This window comes from Scyliorhinus canicula, chromosome 17 (assembly GCF_902713615.1).
Source record: "Scyliorhinus canicula chromosome 17, sScyCan1.1, whole genome shotgun sequence".
Classification (NCBI taxonomy): domain Eukaryota; kingdom Metazoa; phylum Chordata; class Chondrichthyes; order Carcharhiniformes; family Scyliorhinidae; genus Scyliorhinus; species Scyliorhinus canicula.
In genome coordinates this window covers 64,082,264-64,103,990 of record NC_052162.1, presented here as the reverse complement: position 1 = coordinate 64,103,990, position 21,727 = coordinate 64,082,264, and the positions used below count along the sequence as shown (strand labels likewise).

At 51.0% G+C, this 21,727-nt stretch overlaps 1 protein-coding gene across 4 annotated transcripts in view; it reads left to right on the top strand.

The window, feature by feature from the left end:
* Nucleotides 1-21,727, top strand: part of LOC119951898 (transmembrane gamma-carboxyglutamic acid protein 3-like) — a 129,696-nt gene that overhangs the window by 20,951 nt on the left and 87,018 nt on the right. The window contains exon 1 of one of the 4 annotated variants that reach the window (XM_038775266.1): nucleotides 19,406-19,625. The exons of the other annotated variants lie outside the window; for them this stretch is intronic. Within the exon in view, the coding sequence (XP_038631194.1) occupies nucleotides 19,589-19,625 (37 nt within the window). The 5' untranslated portion in view covers nucleotides 19,406-19,588. Of the gene's footprint in view, nucleotides 1-19,405; nucleotides 19,626-21,727 lie in introns of those variants that run through there. 4 annotated transcript variants of the gene reach the window in all.

Genomic DNA, 21,727 nt, shown 5'->3' with positions numbered 1-21,727 from the left:
GTGAATCAACTGTGGCTAACAAGACAAGTTAATGATGGTATCAGGTTAAATTAAGTGGATTCTATTGGTGCCAAAATGAGTATAAGTCTGAGGGTTGGGAGAATTTTAGAATTGATTTAAAAAAAGAGAATGAGAATAAACTTGCAAGATGCATGAAATAGATGATCAAAATTTCTATTATGTAAAGAGAAGAGATTAGTGAAAGGAAGCATGGGTCTTTTAGATACAGAGGTAGGAGAAATTATAATAAGGAATTGGCAGAGAGATTAAACAAATATTGGTGTGGAAGAGGTCACAAAAATTGAATAACGGGGAAGCAAGGGCTCAATTCGAATGAGGGAGAAATCAGTTTTTGTAAAATAAAAAGTGCTGAAGCAATTAATGGGACTAAAGGTCAACATTACTGTAGACCTGATGGCTCTCATTCTAGGGTTTTAAAATACACAGATAGTGAATCCATTAACTTTCCAGAATTCCCTAGTTTGTAGAATGCTTTCAGTGGATTGGAAACTAGCAGACAAAATTCCACTATTTAAGAAAGGAGGAAGATAGAAATGATGGAACTATAGGCCAGTTAACCCAACATCACTTCTAGGGGAAAAGTGAGAAACTGTTATTAGAGATAGGTAACAGGAAAAATCTTAATATGCTGGAGCAGAGTCGACAAGGATTTATGAAAGGGAAATCATGTTTGATAAATATTAGGTTTTTAAAAATTGGTAACTGGCAGAGTAGTTGAGGGGAAAATGGTGGCCATAGTGCATTTGGATTTTCAAAATGTTCTGATAAGGTGCCACTAAATAAAGTAAAGTCGCCACTGTCCCAGATGATGATAGGCTCCCCTTTGAGGGGGAGAAGTGACTGGTGATGATTTAACCTGAGGATCACCACACCATCCAATACATAGTCCCAATTAAAACTTCTGGTATTGGGTGCAACATCTTCGCATCAAATAAAGAGTAGTTAACAAACAGAAAAGAGTATGGAATAAATGGGTAATTTTTAGGTTGGCAGGCTGTAACTTGTGGGGTACTACAATGATCAGTAAAATATTCAAGTTTGCTGCCGATAACAAAATTATGTGGGAATGTAAACTGTGAGAAGGACACAATGAGGTTACAAAGGGATATCAACAGGTTAAGTGAATGGTCAGAAATATGGCAGATGGATAGTGTGTGAAGTTATCCACTTTGAAAGGAAAAGGAGCACCATTTTAAATGGTGAGAGACTGGGAAAATGTTGAAATTCAGCGGGACCGAGGTGTTTTTGTACACAAAACACAGAGGTTAACATAGGTGCACTAAACAATTAGGAACACAACTGATATGTTAGCTTTATTACAAAGGGATTGGAATATGAGAGTAAAGACGTTTTAGCACAATATTATGCAAGACCAGTTTTGTTAGACTGATTCCTGGGGCGGGTACATTGTCCAAGGATAAGAGATTGAATTGACTGGGCCTTTATATCCTAGAGTTTAGAAGAATGAGATGTGATCTCATTGAAACATTAAGGGGCCTGATGAGACGGATGCTGGGAGGATGTTTGCCATCCTTGGGGAACGTAGGACTTCTGGTGGTGGCATGTAGGAGGAGTTTGTGCGCTAGATAGTTCCTGCCAGTGTACTTGACACTTGGCCCTTTTTGCCCGGTTCCCGGGATTTTTTGGTGGAAAACTCTTCCCATAAGAGGGATCCTACTGTGGAAGTATATCAAAAATTGCTACAACTAATACGTCTGTGGGTGAAAATTCTTCAGCCGACTCGGAGGTTCCGCATGGCGACTCAGCAGGGAAGATGGCAGCGGTTACTCTGGCGGTTGTGGCGGCCCCGATCACGAACTGTGGTACTGGCCACTAAATTTGAAATGCAATTTGAAAAGTATTTTGAGAGGCAGTGGAGAGTGATGTTCGATACTCTCCATAAATTGATTGATGAGACACTGGATCCTGTCTGAGGGTTTGGCGAGGACTTTGGAAGCTATGAAGAAGCATGGTGAGGTGTTGAAGGAGGTGGGGACAGCTTTGTTGAGGCACAGTGACCAAATTGCCTCACTGAAGGCTGAGATCTTGATGGTGGTAGAGAAGAATAAGAATCTGAGGGCGAAGGTGGGTGACCTGGAAAATCGGTCGAGGAGACAAAACCTCAGGGTTGTGGGGTAGCCGGAGGATGTAGAGGGTTTGAATCCAACAGTGTACTTTTTTTGCAGATGTTCAGTAAGATGGTGGGTGTTGTAGACGCAAAGACTCCACGAGAGGCCAGGTTGATGATTTATTCGCTTTATTCCACACTAGTACAATAATCATTCCTCTCCACTCCCCGCAGGGTCTCCTTCCCCGAACTGCTTCCAGGTCGGGGTTTATATTCTGTTGGGAGCTCCTCCAATTAGGAGGGAGCTCCGCTCACTAGTCACCTGCACCTGGACCGTGTAGGAGACCAACCCAGTAACGTGAAGGACTGCCCCAGGGATCCATGTGGCTCCAACCCCAAAGTTCCGCACATAAACATATCAGCCATCGTGAAGGTGCGCGCCCGTGGGCGGTTATGGGAGGCTGTCTCGGAGTGGTCCTGCCGCTGATGGACCCTTGCTCCGATGTCAGGGAGGGGGGATGTCAGGGAGGACGAGTGAGACACGTCTGGAGTTGGCACCCCATGAGTAACTGCCGGCGCAATGCCAGTTGTGGTGTGAGGCGTTGTACGATAACGGAACAGGAATCTCGCCAACTGCGTTTCCCACGACCCTGAGATCTTTTTCATGGCTCTCGTGAACGTTTGTACTGCTCTTTCGGCTAGTCCATTGGAGGCTGGGTGGTACGGGCCCGTCTGTACGTGCTTGATGCCATTTGCCGCCATGAACGAAGCAAACTCCTGACTCGTGAATGCCGCTCCATTGTTGGACACCAGGACCTCAGGCAGCCGGTGTGGGCTAAAAATAGCGCTCAGTCTGTCTGTTGTTGCTCGAGTGGTCGCTGTGGGGACCTGGTGTACGTCCAGCCACTTCGAGTGGATCAACACTACTATAAGGAATGTGGCCCCCTCTGAAACGTGACTGCAAAGTCGATATGTACACAGGATCAAGGCTTCCAGGGCCACTCCCAGGGATTCATCGGGGCTGCCAGTGGGGCCTTCTGGTGCTCCTGGCATGGTATGCAATTTCGGGCCACCTGTTCAATCTCTGTATCCAGTCCAGGCCACCAAACGTAACTGTGGGCCAACATTTTCATCTTGCCACCCCGGGGTGCCTGTTATGGAGGTCCTTTATCAGGGGCGTGCGCTCCCGTTCAGGGCTGACCAACTACATTCCCCCACAGGAATACACCATCTTTGAACGCTCATTTCGGATAGGGGCGGCCCTCAGCGTAGGCCCTCAGCCTGTCTCATATCACCCTATGTCAGGCCCCGTATTGGACCATAATGACGGACCCTCGACAACTCTGGGTTGATCTGCGTCCATTCTCTGATATAAGCTGCCGTGACAGGCAGTGTCAATGAAATGAAGGGCAGCTATTTCCACCACGGCACAAAAGCTATAGGTTGCTCCAAGCCGCCGGGCATGCAGTGTGCCAGGACCGCCCCAACGCCGTATGGTGAGGCGTTGCATGTGAGGTGCAGGGCCTTGACTGGGTCGAAATGGATAAGTAATTCCTCCGACGAGAACCGTTGCTTCACATTGCAAAACTCCTTCTGGAGAGGGGGGGAGGGGGGGGGGGGGGGTCCACTTCCACTTCCACTTCCACTTCCACTTCCACTTCCACTTCTACTTCTACTACTACTTCCACTTCCACTTTTCTGTCCGTTCTTCAGTAGTTGGTGACGTGGGCTGAGCAGTGTGGCCAACTGGGTTATGAATATCCCATAATAGTTCACCAGGCTGAGGAAGGAGCGGAGTTCTGTTTGGTCGCGAGGGGCCTGGCAAATCGGCTGCGCCCATTGGATGGAGGTCTCTGCTATCCACCCGGTAGCCGAGATAAGTGACGTCCGACGTGTGAAAAACGCACTTTTTCATAGAATGTACAGTGCAGAAGGAGGCCATTCGGCCCATCGAGTCTGCACCGGCTCCTGGAAAGAGCACCCTACCCAAGGTTAACACTTCCACCCTATCCCCATAACCCAGTAACCCCACCCAACACTGAGGGCAATTTTGGACACTAAGGGCAATTTGTCATGGCCAATCCACCTAACCTGCACATCTTTGGACTGTGGGAGGAAACCGGAGCACCCGGAGGAAACCAACGCACACACGGGGAGGATGTGCAGACTCCGCACAGACAGTGACCCAAGCCGGAATCGAACCTGGGACCCTGAAGCTGTGAAGTGATTGTGCTATCCACAATGCTACCGTGCTGCCCCTTCTCCTTCCGGAGGCGGACCCCGGCCTGAGCAAACCGCTCGAGGACCTCTGTTAGATTCTCCACATGTACCCGGTGATGAGAACATCGTCCAGGTAGACTGTCACCTGTGGCAACCCTCGCAAGAGGTTAGTACGGTAGCATAGTGGAAGTGTGAGCTGCCATTGGTGCAGAGGACTCACTGCCCATTGGCCCAGGTATGTCATGTGCCTCTCAGCCAATTGGCTGAGAGGTAGGTAGCTCTGCCTATGAGGCGGGGTATAAGAGCCCGTGTTCTCCGGCAGTCTGCCATTCTTCTGCACGTCTGCTGCCGGGTACACTTGTGTGTTAAAGCCTATCGTTCGGACTTTATCTACGTTTCGTGTCCACTGATTGTGCATCGGGGATAGGGTGGAGGTGTGGGTGGGGTGCTCTTTCCAAGGGCCGGTGCGGACTCGATGGGCCGACTGGCCTCCTTCTGCACTGTAAATTCTATGAAAGTATCGCCTATGAAGATATTCTCCATTACCCTCTGGAATATTGCTCAAGCCGAGGAGATTCCGACTTGCAACTGCGTATATTCGTAAAATCCTTGATGGATATTGATTGTCATGTACTTTCTGGAGGTTGGTTCGAGCACCAGCTGCAAGTATGTGTGGCTCATGTCTAGCTTGGTGAACGTTTTAACCCCGCTGAGCCGGGCATAGAGATCCTCGATCTGAGGGACCGGGTAATGGTCAAGGGAGGACACCTGCTTCACTGTCATTTTGTAGTCCCCACAGAGCCGCACTGACACATCCGGCTTCAATATGGGACCACGGGCACGGCCCAGCCAGCATAGTGGACAGGGCGAATAATCCCCAGCTGCTCCAAATGGTCCAGTTCCTGGTCCACCTTGGTGCGAAGTGCATACGGCACAAGGCCAGCACGGAAACACTGGGGGCTGGTGTGTTCCTCCACATTTATTGTGGCCATAGCACCTTCAATGATCTCGAGGCCTTCGGCAAAAACAGACAGGAACTTGGACAGCACTTCATCCGACCCACGGGGGTACATCTGGCACAAGCGCTGCCATTCCAAACGTAGGTGACACAGCAAATCGCGCCCCAATAGGCTGGGCCCATTGCCTTGGGCTACCACCGATTGTGGGCACGCTGACTGGTTTCCGTATGCTACGGGCACATGGGCGGTACCCTCTATTTAAGGGCTCCCTGGTATACGTGGCCAGTTGGGGCCCCCATGTCGCGAAGCTCTAGCGGCTGAAGACTTGTTTGGATGGCGGAAAATGCCTGTGGACTGATGACCGAAATTGCTGCTCCCGTGTTCAGTTTTACAACAGCGTCACCTGGATAGGTACCCTTCTGGGGCCCGTCACACAGAGCAGCAGAAGGGTTGGCTCCTCAGCGCCCAAGTTCTCCAGGAAATGCGTGCAGCCTCCTGGTGGAAAATGGTGATTTGTGTGCCGCCAGGAGACGGTGACCTCACACGATTGACCGGAGCCTCGTTCCTGTTCCTGGTATCCCAATACAGGCGTTTATCATCCGGGAACACTGAATCAGAGAAGCTTCATGGTCACTCCGGGCCGAGACGTTGCGGTGGCTCCCAACCTGGGAAGTCCTCGTCGCCTCGCTTCCGTCAGCCTGTGGTCTCAGCGATGGCCATGACCAAAGTTCAGGGCCACCAGGCCCTGGAGCCCACCGTCGGCGCTTTCCTGAGTGAGCCTATGTTGATGGCCTTGGCAAGGGTCGGGGGGGGGGTCTCGATTAATAGCTGTTGGTGCGTCTCCTGGTCCCAAAGTCCGCCAACAAAGAAGCCCCGCAGCGTTTCAGTCAGTGCGGCTCCGAATGCGCAGGGGGTAGCAAGTATACTCTGGTGGGCTCCGCCGGCATCTGTGATGCGGTATGGAACCGGTACCGCCAGATCATAATCGGTGGGTGTGGACTTAAGTGACGGCCCACTCGGTCGATGAGCGTGGTGAACGTCAACCCATCCAGCATGTCTGGGTAAGCAAGTTCCTGATTAGCGCATACGTCAGTCTGCCAACGGTGGTCAGTAAGGTGATGGTTTGTAGCTTGTCACTGGCGATGCCGTTCGTGCAGAAACACAGTTGAAATCTTTCGACATACTGGGCACAATCGTCCGGGTTGGCATCAAAAGACTCTAGTTATCCTACGTATGCCATGCCACCCGCCGGAGAGTGGCTTCCCGAAGTGGTTGAAAAACGATTGGCTGTCGCAGCACTTGATCCTCATCCCCAGTGTTGTAGATGGAGGCAAAGACTCCACGAGAGGCCAGGCTGACAAGGTACACCTCACTTTATTCCACACTTGTACAATAATCACTCCCTAGAGGATCTCCTTTCCCGAACTGCTTCCAGGTCAAGGTTTATAGTCTGTGGGGAGTTCCTCCAATTAGGAGGGAGCTCCACCCCCTAGTCACCTGAGTAGCTCAGTGTTGGGTGTGTGGGAGGGGAAGTGGATGTTATACAGCTCTGTCCCTCTAGAGGGTCATAACAACGGGGTAGGGTGTACTAGTGTCCTCTCAGAATTAGTCAGGAGCCTCGGGTGAATGAGCCATCACGAGTGGTTATAGTCAGATTTCACAGCTTCCAGGAGAAGGAGTAGGTCCTGAAGTGGGCCAAGGAGAACCGTGATCTGAGATGGGAAGGAAGTCATGTGAGAATATATGTCGGTGTGGAGCTTGCGAAGAAGAGGGCAGCCTTTAATAAGGCCAAAGCGGAGTGAGGTTTGGAGTGGTGTACTCTGCGAGGCTGCGTGTTAGCTTTGGGTTAAAGTAACTTTGATACTTTGCAGGAGGCTGAAGCTTTTGTTACAGAGCATGGACTGGGATCGAGTTAAATGGGCTGTGTGTGGACTTGTTATTGTTTATGGAATGGAGTTTTGGGAAATTTTAGTATACATCTGATATTTCTTTGTTTTTGGGTTGGGATGGGATTGTTTTGCATAACTTGTATGGTGGGGGATGGGAGGCTAACTGTTTTGTGGGATAATGTCTTAGGCACTATTTCTCTTTCTTTGCAAATATATCTTGCTCTTAGTTGGGGTGTTGAACTTTATTGTATTTTTGTAGCCAGAACGGATAGGGTTGTTTTTTTCTCTTTATTTACTGTACTGGGTAGGTGCTACCTCCGTTAGCAATACATTTTTAGTTGTGAATGAGAGCGAGGTGGGGGGAGGGACTGGCCTGTTGGACCTTTTTGTGGTTCAATGTGTTTGTCATTTTTGTTTAGTTGGGGTTGGTTCGGAGGCGGTTGATGAGACCATCAATTCACGAGACACGTGCTTTAAGATATGAACAGTGGTTTTAATCTACTTACAACAGAGCCAGCCTGTAACATGAACCCTGGATGAACTGGTCGGCTGGCTCTGGGCATCGATCGTTATACAGCAGTCCAGGGGGAGGAGCCGTGGGCGGAGCCAAGGGTGGAGCCCTGTACAAACTCCCATGCATTCCCAGTGCTACTCCCCCTAGTGGTCGGGCAACGCAACTGCGCTTACAATAATATGGTATCATACATATTACAGTGTGAATTACATTGACCACATTCACCCACTACAAAAAAATCTAGTCCGGTGGGGGTGGTGGTTCACAAATTGAGTCTGTCCGGTGGTCGAGTCGTCCGCTGCGATCTGCGGAGTACCGGGGTTGCAGCCTCTTGTGGTGGCTGGATGGGTGTTGTGGGTTGGGGTACGATGACGGACTCTGGGGGCGATTGCGTCCGAGCTCCATACACGTCTGGTGGGACTGGGGGCGCTGGGAGCTAGCCGGTGTGGGTGCGCGAAACAATTGTAGCGAGCTAGTGGGCTCAGGAGTGCGAGGGGGCGGCTGGGTGGGGTTTAGAGTGAGGTGTACCTCTGCAGTGATAGTGGGGGTGCTGGATCCTGCGGGTGCTAGGTCCCGGAGGGATACGGTGTCCTGACGGCCGTCAGGGAGCTCTACGAAGGCGTACTGGGGGTTTGAGTGAAGCAGGCGCACCTTCTCTACAAGGGGGTCAGTTTTGTGCGCCCTGACATGTTTCCTGAGGAGTACAGGGCCCGGTGTCTTCAGCCATGCCGGGAGAGAGACCCCCGTGGTAGTGCCCCTGGAAAAACTAAGAGCCGCTCGTGAGGGGTCTGGTTGGTCGCGGTACATAAGACGGACCTAATAGCGTGGAGCGCGTCTGGGAGGACTTCCTGCCAATGGGAGACTTGGAGATTCCTGGACCGGAGGGTCAGTAGAACGGCCTTCCAGACCGTCGCATTCTCCCTCTCCACCTGCCTGTTCCCCCTGGGGTTGTAGCTGGTAGTCCTGGTCGAGGCAATGCCCTTGTCGAGCAGGTACTGACGCAGCTTGTCGCTCATGAAGGACGAACCCCGGTCGCTGTGTACGTAGCTGGGGAAACCAAACCGGGTGAAGATACTATGCAGGGCCCTAATGACTGTGTAGGAGGTCATATCGGGGCACGGGATAGCAAAGGGGAAGCGGGAGAACTCGTCTATAACGTTTAGGAAGTAAACGTTCCTGTTAGTTGAGGGGAGTGGCCCTTTGAAATCGATCGCGAGGCATTCGAAGGGCCTAGAAGCCTTGACCAGGTGGGCCCTGTCTGGTCTATAGAAGTGCAGTTTGCACTCCGCACGATCGTCAGTCTCTGGTGACAGCTTTTACCTCCTCAGTGGAGAAAGGCAGATTTTGGGCTTTGATGTAATGGGCGAGCCGGGTGACCCCCGGGTGGCAGAGGTCGTTGTGGATGGCTTTCAGGCAGTCGTTTTGCACGCTGGCGCACGTGCCGCGGGACAGGGCATCTGGGGGCTCGTTGAGCTTCCCCGGTCAATACTTAATATCGTAGCTATAGGTGGAGAGTTCGATCCTCCACCGCAGAATTTTATCATTTTTAATTTTGCCCCTTTGCGAGTTGTCAAACATGAAGGCAACCGATCTTTGTTCATAGAACATAGAACATAGAACGATACAGTGCAGTACAGGCCCTTCGGCCCTCGATGTTGCACCGACATGGAAAAAAATCTAAAGGCCATCTAACCTACAGTATGCCCTTATCATCCATATGCTTATCCAATAAATTTTTAAATGCCCTCAATGTTGGCGAGTTCACTACTGTTGCAGGTAGGGCATTCCACGGCCTCACCACTCTTTGCGTAAAAAACCCACCTCTGACCTCTGTCCTATATCTATTACCCCTCAATTTAAGGCTATGTCCCCTCGTGCTAGCCACCTCCATCCGCGGGAGAAGGCTCTCGCTGTCCACCCTATCTAACCCTCTGATCATTTTGTATGCCTCTATTAAGTCACCTCTTAACCTTCTTCTCTCTAACGAAAACAACCTCAAGTCCATCAGCCTTTCCTCATAAGATTTTCCCTCCATACCAGGCAACATCCTGGTAAATCTCCTCTGCACCCGTTCCAAAGCTTCCACGTCCTTCCTATAATGAGGCGACCAGAACTGTACGCAATACTCCAAATGCGGCCGTACTAGAGTTTTGTACAACTGCAACATGACCTCATGGCTCCGGAACTCAATCCCTCTACCAATAAAGGCCAACACACCATAGGCCTTCTTCACAACCCTATCAACCTGGGTGGCAACTTTCAGGGATCTATGTACATGGACACCGAGATCCCTCTGCTCATCCACACTACCAAGAATTTTACCATTAGCCAAATATTCCGCATTTCTGTTATTCTTTCCAAAGTGAATCACCTCACACTTCTCCACATTAAACTCCATTTGCCACCTCTCAGCCCAGCTCTGCAGCTTATCTATGTCCCTCTGTAACCTGCAACATCCTTCCGCACTGTCTACAACTCCACCGACTTTAGTGTCGTCTGCAAATTTACTCACCCATCCTTCTGCGCCCTCCTCTAGGTCATTTATAAAAATGACAAACAGCAACGGCCCCAGAACAGATCCTTGTGGTACGCCACTCGTAACTGAACTCCATTCTGAACATTTCCCATCAACTACCACTCTCTGTCTTCTTTCAACTAGCCAATTTCTGATCCACATCTCTAAATCACCCTCAATCCCCAGCCTCCGTATTTTCTGCAATAGACGACCGTGGGGAACCTTATCAAACGCATCTTCAGTGATGAGGGTGAACCTCCTACCTGCGAGGTAGTGCCTCCAGTGATGAATAGCCTTCACAATGGCTTGTGCTTCCTTTTTGACTGCCGAGTGTCGGAGTTCCGAAGCAGAGAGGGTTCGGGAGAAGAATGCGACTGGTCTCCCTGCCTGATTTAAAGTGGCTGATAGAGCTACCTCTGAGGCATCGCTCTCAACCTGAAAAGGGGTGGATTCATCCACCGCCCGCATGGCCGCTTTGGCGATGTCCTCCTTGATGCAGTTGAAGGCCTGGCGCACCTCAGCTGACAGGGGAAATAGTGTGGCCTTAAAGAGTGGGCGGGCTTTGTCCGCATATTGAAAAGAATCCCAAGCACCGTTTGAGGGCGTTGGGACAATGAGGGAGAGGAAGTTCTAAGAGGGGGCGCATACGGTCCGTGTCGGGGCCCAGGACTCCGTTTTTCACGACATAGCCGAGGATGGCTAGTCTGGTCGTGCGGAAAACTAATTTCTCCTTGTTATATGTTAGATTTAGTTTCTGAGCCGTCTGGAGAAAACGGTAGAGGTTGGCGTCGTGGTCCTGCTGGTCATAGCCGCAGATGGTAACGTTATCCAAGTACGGGAACGTGGCCCTCAGCCCGTACTGGTCCACCATTCGGTCCATTGCTCGTTGGAACACCGAAACCCCATTTGTGACGCCGAAGGGAACCCGGTGGAAATGGAAGAGGCGGCCTCGAATGCCGCTTAGTGGCGGTCCTCCGGGTGGATTGGAAGCTGGTGGTATGCAGACTTCAGATCCACCGTGGAAAAAATCCGATACTGGCCGATCTGGTTAACCATGTCTGCAATCCTGGGGAGGGGGTACGTGTCGAGGAGCGTAAACCTATTAATGGTCTGACTATAGTCTACGACCACGCGGAATTTTTCCCCGGTTTTGACGACCACCACCTGAGCTCTCCAGGGGCTGTTGCTGGCCTCTATGATACCCTCACTGAGGAGCCTTCGGACCTCCGATCGGATGAACACCCTATCCAGCAGGCTGTACCGCCTGCTGCGAGTGGCTACGGGTTTACAGTCCGGGGTGAGGTTGGCAAAGAGAGGAGGGGGGGGAGATTCGCAACGTGGCTAGGCTGCAGATAGTGAGTGGGGTTAGGGGTCCGCCGAAACTGAGGGTCAGATTAAACTTGTGATTACAGGCCTAATAAGAGTGGGGCGCAGAGTTCGGGCAGGACGTAGAGCTGGAATTTGGCATAGCTAGCGCCTTGGATTGTGAGCGTTGTGGCGGTGCGCCCTTGGATCTGGACAGAGTGGGAGCCCGAAGCGAGGGAGATAGTTTGCCACGCAGGGAAAAAGGGGATTGAACAGCGTCTTACCAGATCTGGGTGTACGAAGCTCTCAGTGCTCCCGGAGTCGAAAAGGCACGGCATTCTCAAACCCGTTGATTTAGACCGTCGCCATCGAGTTGCGGAGATGCTTCGGGCGTGATTGGTCCAATGTGACTGCGCTGAGTTGCAGGTAGTCGGCGGCTCGATCAGCTGTGCTTGAGGGCCCCGTGATGACTGCCCTCTTGAGTTCGTAGTCATCGAGGTGAGTTTCAGAGTTTGAAGGGGAAGGATCCCAAGATGGCCGCCCTCATGAGTCGCACATGGCCGGCCGCATGGAGGAGGATTGCCAAGATGGCCGTCCCCATGAGTCGCACATGGCCGGCCGCATGGAGGAGGATTGCCAAGATGGCTGCCCCCATGAGTCGCACATGGCCGGCTGGCCGCCCCCATGAGTCGCACATGTCGGATGGGAGCGGAGTCGGCATACAGGCTGCAGCATTTTGGGGCATGCGGGTCTGTGAATTCAGGGAACGAGTGATTTGAGCCGTGGGAGGATTAGAGGCTGGGGCAGAACGAGTGCTTTGAGCCGTGGGAGGGTTAGAGGCTGGGGCTTTCTTCGCCAGACATACTCTGGTATAGTGTCCTTTTCGCCCGCAGCTGCTGCAGGTCACATTGCGGGCTGGGCAGTGCTGCCGCGAGTGCTGATTCTGGCCCAAAAGTGGCAGTGCGGCCGCGCGGCGCAGGTGTGTGGTGACTAGGGTCTTTTCACAGTAACTTAATTGCAGTGTTAATGTAAGCCTACTTGTGACACTGTTAGATGATTATTATGTCTCTCTCGCTCTCATTCATAGAACATAGAACATACAGTGCAGAAGGAGGCTATTCGGCCCATTGAGTCTGCACCGAACCACTTAAGCCCTCACTTCCACCCTATCCCTGTAACCCAATAACCCCTCCTAACGTCTTGCCAATTTAGCATGGCCAATCCACCTAACCTGCTTGTCTTTGGACTGGGGGAAGAAACTGGAGCACCCGGAGGGACATTCAGGCATGTCTTCCTCTCTCTCTCTCTCTCTCTCCTTAAAATTGCGCAAGTGTCTCTCTCCCATTCGCGTACGCGTCTCTCATTCGCGTACGCGTCTGTCATTCGCGCACGCGTCTCTTTCATTCACGCACGCGTCTCTCATTCGCGCACGCGTCTCTCATTTGCGCACGCGTTTCTCATTAGTGCACTGGGCTAAATCGCTGGCTTTTAAAGCAGACCAAGCAGGCCAGCAGCACGGTTCAATTCCCGTACCAGCCTCCCCGGACAGGCGCCGGAATGTGGCGACTAGGGGCTTTTCACAGTAACTTCATTGAAGCCTACTCGTGACAATAAACGATTTTCATTTCATTTTTCATTTCATTAGTGCACGCGTCTCATTAGTGCACGCGTCTCTCATTAGAGCACGCGTCTCTCATTTGCGCACGCGTCTCTCATTTGCGCACGCGTCTCTCATTGGCGCACGCGTCTCTCATTGGCGCACGCGTCTCTCATTGGCGCACGCGTCTCTCATTGGCGCACGCGTCTCATTGGCGCACGCGTCTCTCATTGGCGCACGCGTCCCTCATTGGCGCACGCGTCTCTCATTTGCGCACGCGTCTCTCAGTTGCGCACGCGCCTCATTTGCGCATGCATCTCCCTCATTTGCGCACGCGTCTCTCTCATTTGCGCACGCGTCTCTCGCGCACGCGTCACCCTCATTCGCGCACGCGTCACCCTCATTCGCGCACGCGTCACCCTCATTCGCGCACGGGTCACCCTCATTCGCGCACGGGTCACCCTCATTCGCGCACGGGTCACCCTCATTCGCGCACACGTCACCCTCATTCGCGCACGCGTCACCCTCATTCGCGCACGCGTCACCCTCATTCGCGCACGCGTCACCCTCATTCGCGCACGCGTCACCCTCATTCGCGCACGCGTCACCCTCATTCGCGCACGCGTCACCCTCATTCGCGCACGCGTCACCCTCATTCGCGCACGCGTCACCCTCATTCGCGCACGCGTCACCCTCATTCGCGCACGCGTCACCCTCATTCGCGCACGCGTCACCCTCATTCGCGCACGCGTCACCCTCATTCGCGCACGCGTCACCCTCATTCGCGCACGCGTCACCCTCATTCGCGCACGCGTCACCCTCATTCGCGCACGCGTCACCCTCATTCGCGCACGCGTCACCCTCATTCGCGCACGCGTCACCCTCATTCGCGCACGCGTCACCCTCATTCGCGCACGCGTCACCCTCATTCCGCACGCGTCACCCTCATTCGCGCACGCGTCACCCTCATTCGCGCACGCGTCACCCTCATTCGCGCACGCGTCACCCTCATTCGCGCACGCGTCACCCTCATTCGCGCACGCGTCACCCTCATTCGCGCACGCGTCTCTCTCATTCGCGCACGCGTCTCTCTCATTCGCGCACGCGTCTCCCTCATTCGCGCACGCGTCACCCTCATTCGCGCACGCGTCACCCTCATTCGCGCACGCGTCACCCTCATTCGCGCACGCGTCACCCTCATTCGCGCACGCGTCACCCTCATTCGCGCACGCGTCACCCTCATTCGCGCACGCGTCTCCCTCATTCGCGCACGCGTCACCCTCATTCGCGCACGCGTCACCCTCATTCGCGCACGCGTCTCTCTCATTCGCGCACGCGTCTCATATTCACGCACGCGTCTCCCTCATTCGCGCACGCGTCTCCCTCATTCGCGCACGCGTCACCCTCATTCGCGCACGCGTCTCCCTCATTCGCGCACGCGTCTCTCTCATTCGCGCACGCGTCTCCCTCATTCGCGCACGTGTCTCTCATTTTAGCACGCGTCTCTCTCTCATTCGCGCACGCGTCTCATATTCACGCACGCGTCTCCCTCATTCGCGCACGCGTCTCCCTCATTTGCGCACGCGTCACCCTCATTCGCGCACGCGTCACCCTCATTCGCGCACGCGTCTCCCTCATTCGCGCACGCGTCACCCTCATTCGCGCACGCGTCTCCCTCATTCGCGCACGCGTCTCCCTCATTCGCGCACGCGTCACCCTCATTCGCGCACGCGTCTCCCTCATTCGCGCACGCGTCACCCTCATTCGCGCACGCGTCTCCCTCATTCGCGCACGCGTCACCCTCATTCGCGCACGCGTCACCCTCATTCGCGCACGCGTCACCCTCATTCGCGCACGCGTCACCCTCATTCGCGCACGCGTCACCCTCATTCGCGCACGCGCCTCATTCGCACACGCGCCTCATTCGCGCACGCGCCTCATTCGCGCACGCGCCTCATTCGCGCACGCGCCTCATTCGCGCACGCGTCTCTCTCATTCGCGCACGCGTCACCCTCATTCGCGCAAGTGTCCCTCTCTCATTCGTGCACGTCTCTCACGTCTCTCATGTTCGCGCACGTCTCTCACGTTTGCGCATGTCTCTCTCACGTTTGTGCATGTTCTTTGCCGTCTCTCGTTCGCGCACGTCTCTCGTTTGCGCATGTATCTCTCGTTCGCGCACGTGTCTCTCGTTCACGTACGTCTCTCTCGTTCGTGCACGTCCCTCTCACGTTCGCGCACGTCCCTCTCACGTTCGCGCACGTCCCTCTCACGTTCGCGCACGTCCCTCTCGCGTTCGAGCACGTCCCTCTCACGTTCGAGCACGTCCCTCTCACGTTCGAGCACGTCCCTCTCTCGTTCGTGCACGCGTCTCTCTCGTTCGCGCACGTCTCTCGCACGCATCTCCTTTATTGTCCTTGGGAAGATAGTGGTGAGCTGTCTTCTTGAACTGCTGCAGTCCATATGGTGTCGATATACCCACAGTGCTGTTAGGGAGGATGTTCCAGGTAACTTGAACCAGCGACAGTGGAACGGCGATATATTTTCAAGTGAGTATGGTAAGTGGCTTGGAGGGAAACTGCCAGGTGGTTGTGGTCCCATGTGTCTGGTGCCCTTGTCCTAGATGGTAGCAGTTGTGGGTTTGGAAAGCGCTATTGAAGGAACCTTAATTAGTTTGTGGAGTGCATCTTTGAGATGGTATACATACACTGCTGCCACTGTACATTGGTGGTGGAGGGAGTGAATGTTTGTGGATGGAGTGCCAACAGGCTGCTTGTGTGGCTATATGAATAATTCCAGTGAGTCAAAGTTTACAGAAAATACAGAATCTGTTACTGCAAGTTATAAGCTGAAGCAAACGATAGTATATTCAGTGATACGCTAAGAATGACTTCTCAAAATGTCTCTAGCTTCTGCACAATCCAGTTTTAAATGTAATGCAGTTAGGCAATCTTGGATCCGGTTAGTTAGATGGCTAGTGTGTCGATCAGATTTATGTCAGCAGCAGCCTGATCCCTGTTCTGCTTAGGGTCGACATGGGGCCTGCCTCCCCATTCTGCACCTAGTAAAACAAAATCACAGAACTTTGCTGTGGTTTTGGCGAATAATTGCCATGGACCTGCCTTCAGGCAGAAAACTCAAAGAAAAATACTGTAGTTTGGGCTGATATTTTGGAACAGGATTCATTGTAACTGATAAAATCACAGTAAAAAATGGAAAGCTATTTGCAAATTGCAGGAATTCGGTGCTTGGCTTTGGTAAGTCTTTGAAGAAATATTGCTGCCGGAACCATTTATTTGTACTGTGATGTTTACTTAGCCCCAACAATTTCACTCTAGATTTGACAGGTTTTCAAAAAACTTTTGAAGTCTTAACTCAGTGAGGTTCTCTCTTAAGATATATCCAGTTCTGAGTTTTAAACAACAAATCGGTCTGGAAGCTTCATTCAGTCGTCTCTCTCTCTCTTTGCATTGTTACAATTTTTTAAAAATGCAGACAGTGCCGAGGAAACTGGGTTGGGTGGATTCAATTTAGCAGCGACTGTATTGAATTATAAAGGACAATCGGTCTGCTGGGAATGTGTAATATTTAAAGGCATGTTTTCAGATTAGACCAATGGATCATTTTCATTCCAAAATGTCTGGAACTCTGAACGGTCAGGAATGCATGTAAAAGGCTGCTCCAAATAATGTTCCTAATTACTCTTGTACTCCTGCCTCCAGTGTACTAATCTAGCCAAGTGTTTCTCTCGACTTTGCAGTTTGGAGGTGCGAGAAAGTAGCAAGGGTGATTCTACCAGCAACATGATTTGTTTTTACTTGTTTTCACTTCTATTTCCTTTTACCCATTCTTACTGGGCCTTGTTTTAACTGCAGCCAAGAAAGTGGACACGTGACCTGTTCTCAAGCCCTTCAAATGTTTTTCTGAATTTTCTGCTGGAAGTGTGGACAAATAGCTTGAGCGTGTCTCCACCCAGTTATTTCTGCTTTCCTTGTACATTCTTGGTCTGCTGTCACATTTTTCCATGGTTGAAGTCATCCCGAGAGGCATAAGGCAGTGATGCAACAGATTGTTGCTTCAATATGCTGGGTTACACACCCATTCATTTTTACTTCCAGTTTTCTCTCTTCATCCTAACATAAGGGTGCATCACCGGATTTGCCAAAACGCTGCACGTTCTCTTTGTGTCTGCGTGGGTTTCCTCCGGGTGCTCTGGTTTCCTCCCACAGTCCAAAGATGTGCAGGTTAGGTGGACAATCCATGATAAATTGCCCTTAGTGTCCCAAGGGGTTGGGTGGGGTTGCTTGGTTATGGGGATGGGGATGGGGGGGGGGGAAGAAATGTGTGGGCTAAAGTGGGGTGCTCTTTCAAAGGGCCGGTGCAGACTCGATGGGCCGAATGGCCTCCTGCACTTTAAATTCTATGTCTATGACATAGGAGCAGAATTAGGCCATTCGGCCCATCGAATCTGTTCTGCCATTCAATCATAGCTGATATTTTCCTCATCCCCGTTCTCCTGCCTTTTCCCCATAATCCCTGGCCCCTTATTAATCAAGAACCTATCTATCTCTGTCTTAATCACATTTAGTGATTTGGCCTCCACAGCCTTCTGTGGCAAAGGGTTCCACAGATTCACCACCCTCTGGCTGAAGAAATTCCTCCTCATCTCTATTTTAAAGGATCGTCCCATTAGTCTGTGATTGTGCCCTCTGGTTCTAGTTTTTCCTAGTGGAAACATCCTCTCCACGTCCACTCTATTCAAGCCTCGCAGTATCCTGTAAGTTTCAATAAGATCCCCTCTCATCCTTTTTGAACTTCTACGAGTACAGACCCAGAGTTCTCAACCGTTCCTCATACGACAAGCTCTTCATTCCAGGGATCATTCTTGTGAACCTCCTCTGGATCCTTTCCAAGGCCAACACATCCTTCCTTAGATACAACTGCTCACAGTATTCCAAATGGGGTCTGACCAGAGCCTTATGCAGCCTCAGAAGTACACCCTGTTCTTGTATTCTAGCCCTCTCGACATGACTGCTAACACTGCATTTGCCTTCCTAACTGACGACTGAACCTGCACGTTAACCTTTTTTTAATAAATGTTTTTATTGGGTTTTTGAACAAAGTATATTTACAGTTATGTACACAGAATAATGTATATATGTGTATATACATATATATAAGAAAAAAAACTGGTAGGATATTGTGCACAAGCTCAACAACAGCAACTCTGTAGAGTTATATTTTTAACACATAAGTAGGCACCTGTTTAGGGGGGGGGGGGGTGGAACAGGGGAGGTACATGTACATTTGGGTGCCGGAGAAACATATACATTAGTTATGTCCAATACAGAGTGGGCAATACGAGAATGGATCCAGTGTTGGTGTTATTACTTGCTTCTCCCGGATGGTTTTCGCTGCCGTTGTCGTCTCGCGTTCACCTCCTCTTTGGCTGCTTGCCCCGTCGTTCGCCCATATTGTTCCCTGACTCCTCCCTCTTCCTCCCCCCTCCCCTTCTCCTGTGGTTCACCTTTCTTTTATACCCTCCCCTCCCTCTCACGCCTTGGCTACTTTTCCCTGATTCTTCGCTACCTGGCTATTCTTCGGCTTGTTCGTTGGCCACAAACCAGTCCCGAACCAATTGGGTGAATGGCTCCTTTGTTCTGTGGAAGCCGTCGTCTGACCCTCGAATGGCGAATTTGATTTTCTCTGTTTGGAGAGATTCTGAGAGGTTGGACAGCCAGTCTGCAGCTCTGGGTGGTGCTGCTGACTGCCAGCCAAACCGGATTCTACGGCGGGCGATCAGGGAGGCAAGGGCACCTGCATGTTAACCTTAAGAGAATCTTGAACAAGGACTCAAGTCCCTTCGTGCTTCTGATTTCCTAAGCATTTCCCCATTGAGAAAATAGTCTATGCCTCCGTTGCTCCTTCCAAAGTGCATAACACACTTTTCCACATTGTATTCCATCTGCCACTTCTTTGCCCACTCTCCTAGTCTGTTCAAGTCCTTCTGCAGCTCCCCTGCTCCCACAATATTACCTGTCCCTCTACATCTCTTTGTATCATCTGCTTGCACTGCCATTTCTATGAGCATACAGGGTAAGCTTTCCATAGAGCACTAAGTCAGTCTTTTACAGCAGTCATTTGCTAGTCAGTGTGACAAGATCCAAATGTTAGAAACTACAAGTCCCTTCTAAACATGCCTGCTGTTTTCAAACTTGTTGGAATATTAATTGTTGTAAGTTACAATGACCAATTAGAAATGTATATAAATAGCAAACATGTATAATCTCTGTAATTCTAAAATCATAGGAAGAAATTCATGGTGGAAAAGCATGTAGTTTTTATGTCCTCCTCAACCACAGGTCTGACATGTTGATGTGCATTTTCACAGCAACTAATAGTCCTTTGGCAATTGGCTCGAGTGCAGGAACACTGCGATCAGTTGCAACAGCCCCATCAGGAATGTTGAGCAGACCAGGAGCAAACAGGATGTTCGTGGTTGCATGGCTTCATACTACACCATTAGTCTGCTTGTAGTGGGTAAGACATCCTTCTCCAGAACAGTAGTACTTTAGGAACACCAATTACATTTATAATAATTAAAAAAAATATTCCTTTATCCGAAGGGCAGCATGGTCGGCACAGGCTTGGAGGGCCGAAGGGCCTGTTCCTGTGCTGTACTTTTTTTTGTTCTTTGTTCTTTGAGTTACAAAGACAGAGCTCAGAGTGCGACGGGCAAATCCCTAATCCAGCTCCTTGCCTGCTCCAAAAACCAATTCAAATTGAATCCAATTCATGGTCCCCACAAGAGACATACCAGATCCAGACATCACACCTGACCTCGCGCTCATCTTAGCCAAAAGGCCGAGAAGCGATACATTTATAATAATGAGCATAATCTTGCATGTCTGTACATCAAGTAAAAACCATGCTTAAAACCATGTTACTAATTGATTCTAGGGGTAAATAATGCAACAAGTGCTAGAAATTGACTATAAATGCCAGAAAGTTCCATGTGCAAAATGATATTGGCTTGAATCTTCTGATGCCAAAATCTAAACTTCAGTCTGTTTTGTCTGTCAGAATCCTGTGGTTTGGTCCTTGTTGGATCATGCACTGTAATTGCCCAGGCAGTTTAAACTTCTGATGGGGTGGCACGATGTCACAGTGGTTAGCACGGCTGCCTCATAGGGACCCAGTTTCAATTCCAACATTGGGTGGCTGTGTGGAGTTTGCACTTTCTCCACGTGGGATTCCTCTGGGTGCCCCGATTTCCAACCACAGTCCAACGTTTAGGTGGATTGGCCATGCTAAATTATTAGGTGGGGTTATGGGAATGGGGAGAGGAGTGGGCCTAGGTAAGGTGCTCTTTTGGATGGTCGGTGCAGATTCGATGGGCTGAATGGCCTCCTACACTGGAGAGATTCTACAAATCTATGATTTGTGCTGCCTGGGAGCCTCTGCGAATGTGTCCGATACTGTGCTCAGAATTGGAGACTTGGGCCAGATACATGGGACTTGCCTGGATACTCATCCTGGAAATGTTGGTCTGGTCCAACTTAGTGATTAGCCAGCATAGCTGAACTGAGCACCACAATGGATCCCCTCAAACGCCCCTCCCAATCTCTCTCTCACCACAACCCACCTAGGCCTGACTAACCATGGACCCAGCCCAACTCTCTCTCCCACGACCACATCCCAACTCGATGACCATAGACAGGATGGATAGTCAGAGGCTTTTTTGCAACGGTGGAAGTGTTGATTACAAGGGGGTACAGGTTCAAGGTGAGAGGGGGAAGGTTTAAGGGAGATGTGCGTGGTAAGTATTTCACGCAGAGAGTGGTGGGTGCCTGGAACACGCTGCCAGAGGATGTGGTGGAAGCAGGCACGTTAGTAACATTTAAGAGGTATCTGGATGGGTTCATGAATAGGGAAGAACTGGAAAGGTACGGACCGACTAAGGATATCAGGTTTTTTTTAGTTAAGGCATCATGATTGGCACAGGCTTGGAGGGCCGAAGGGCCTGTTCCTGTGCTGTACTTTCTTTGTTCTTTGTTCTATGTTCTAACCACCTGCAACCAGCCCCCCCCACCCTGACCTGACAAACCCACAACCCAACCTAACTGTCTCCTCCTCGAACTGTCCTGACTCTACTAATTTATTGCTGCTACAGCCGTATTCAGATGTCCCGGCTGAAATAGAACATAGAACATAGAAAAATACAGCACAGAACAGGTCCTTCGGCCCACGATGTTGTGCCGAACTTTTGTCCGAGATTAAGAACAAATTAATCTACACCCCATCATTCTGCCGTAACCCATGTACCTATCCAATAGCCGCTTGAAGGTCCCTAATGTTTCCGACTCAACTACTTCCACAGGCAGTGCATTCCATGCCCCCACTACTCTCTAGTAAAGAACTTACCTCTGACGTCCCCCCTATATCTTCCACCATTCACCTTCAATCTATGTCCCCATGTAATGGTTTGTTCCACCCAGGGAAAAAGTCTCTGACTGTCTACTCTATCTATTCCCCTGATCATCTTATAAACCTCTATCAAGTCGCCCCTCATCCTTCTCCGTTCTAATGAGAAAAGGCCGAGCACCCTCAACCTTTCCTTGTAAGACCTACTCTCTATTCCA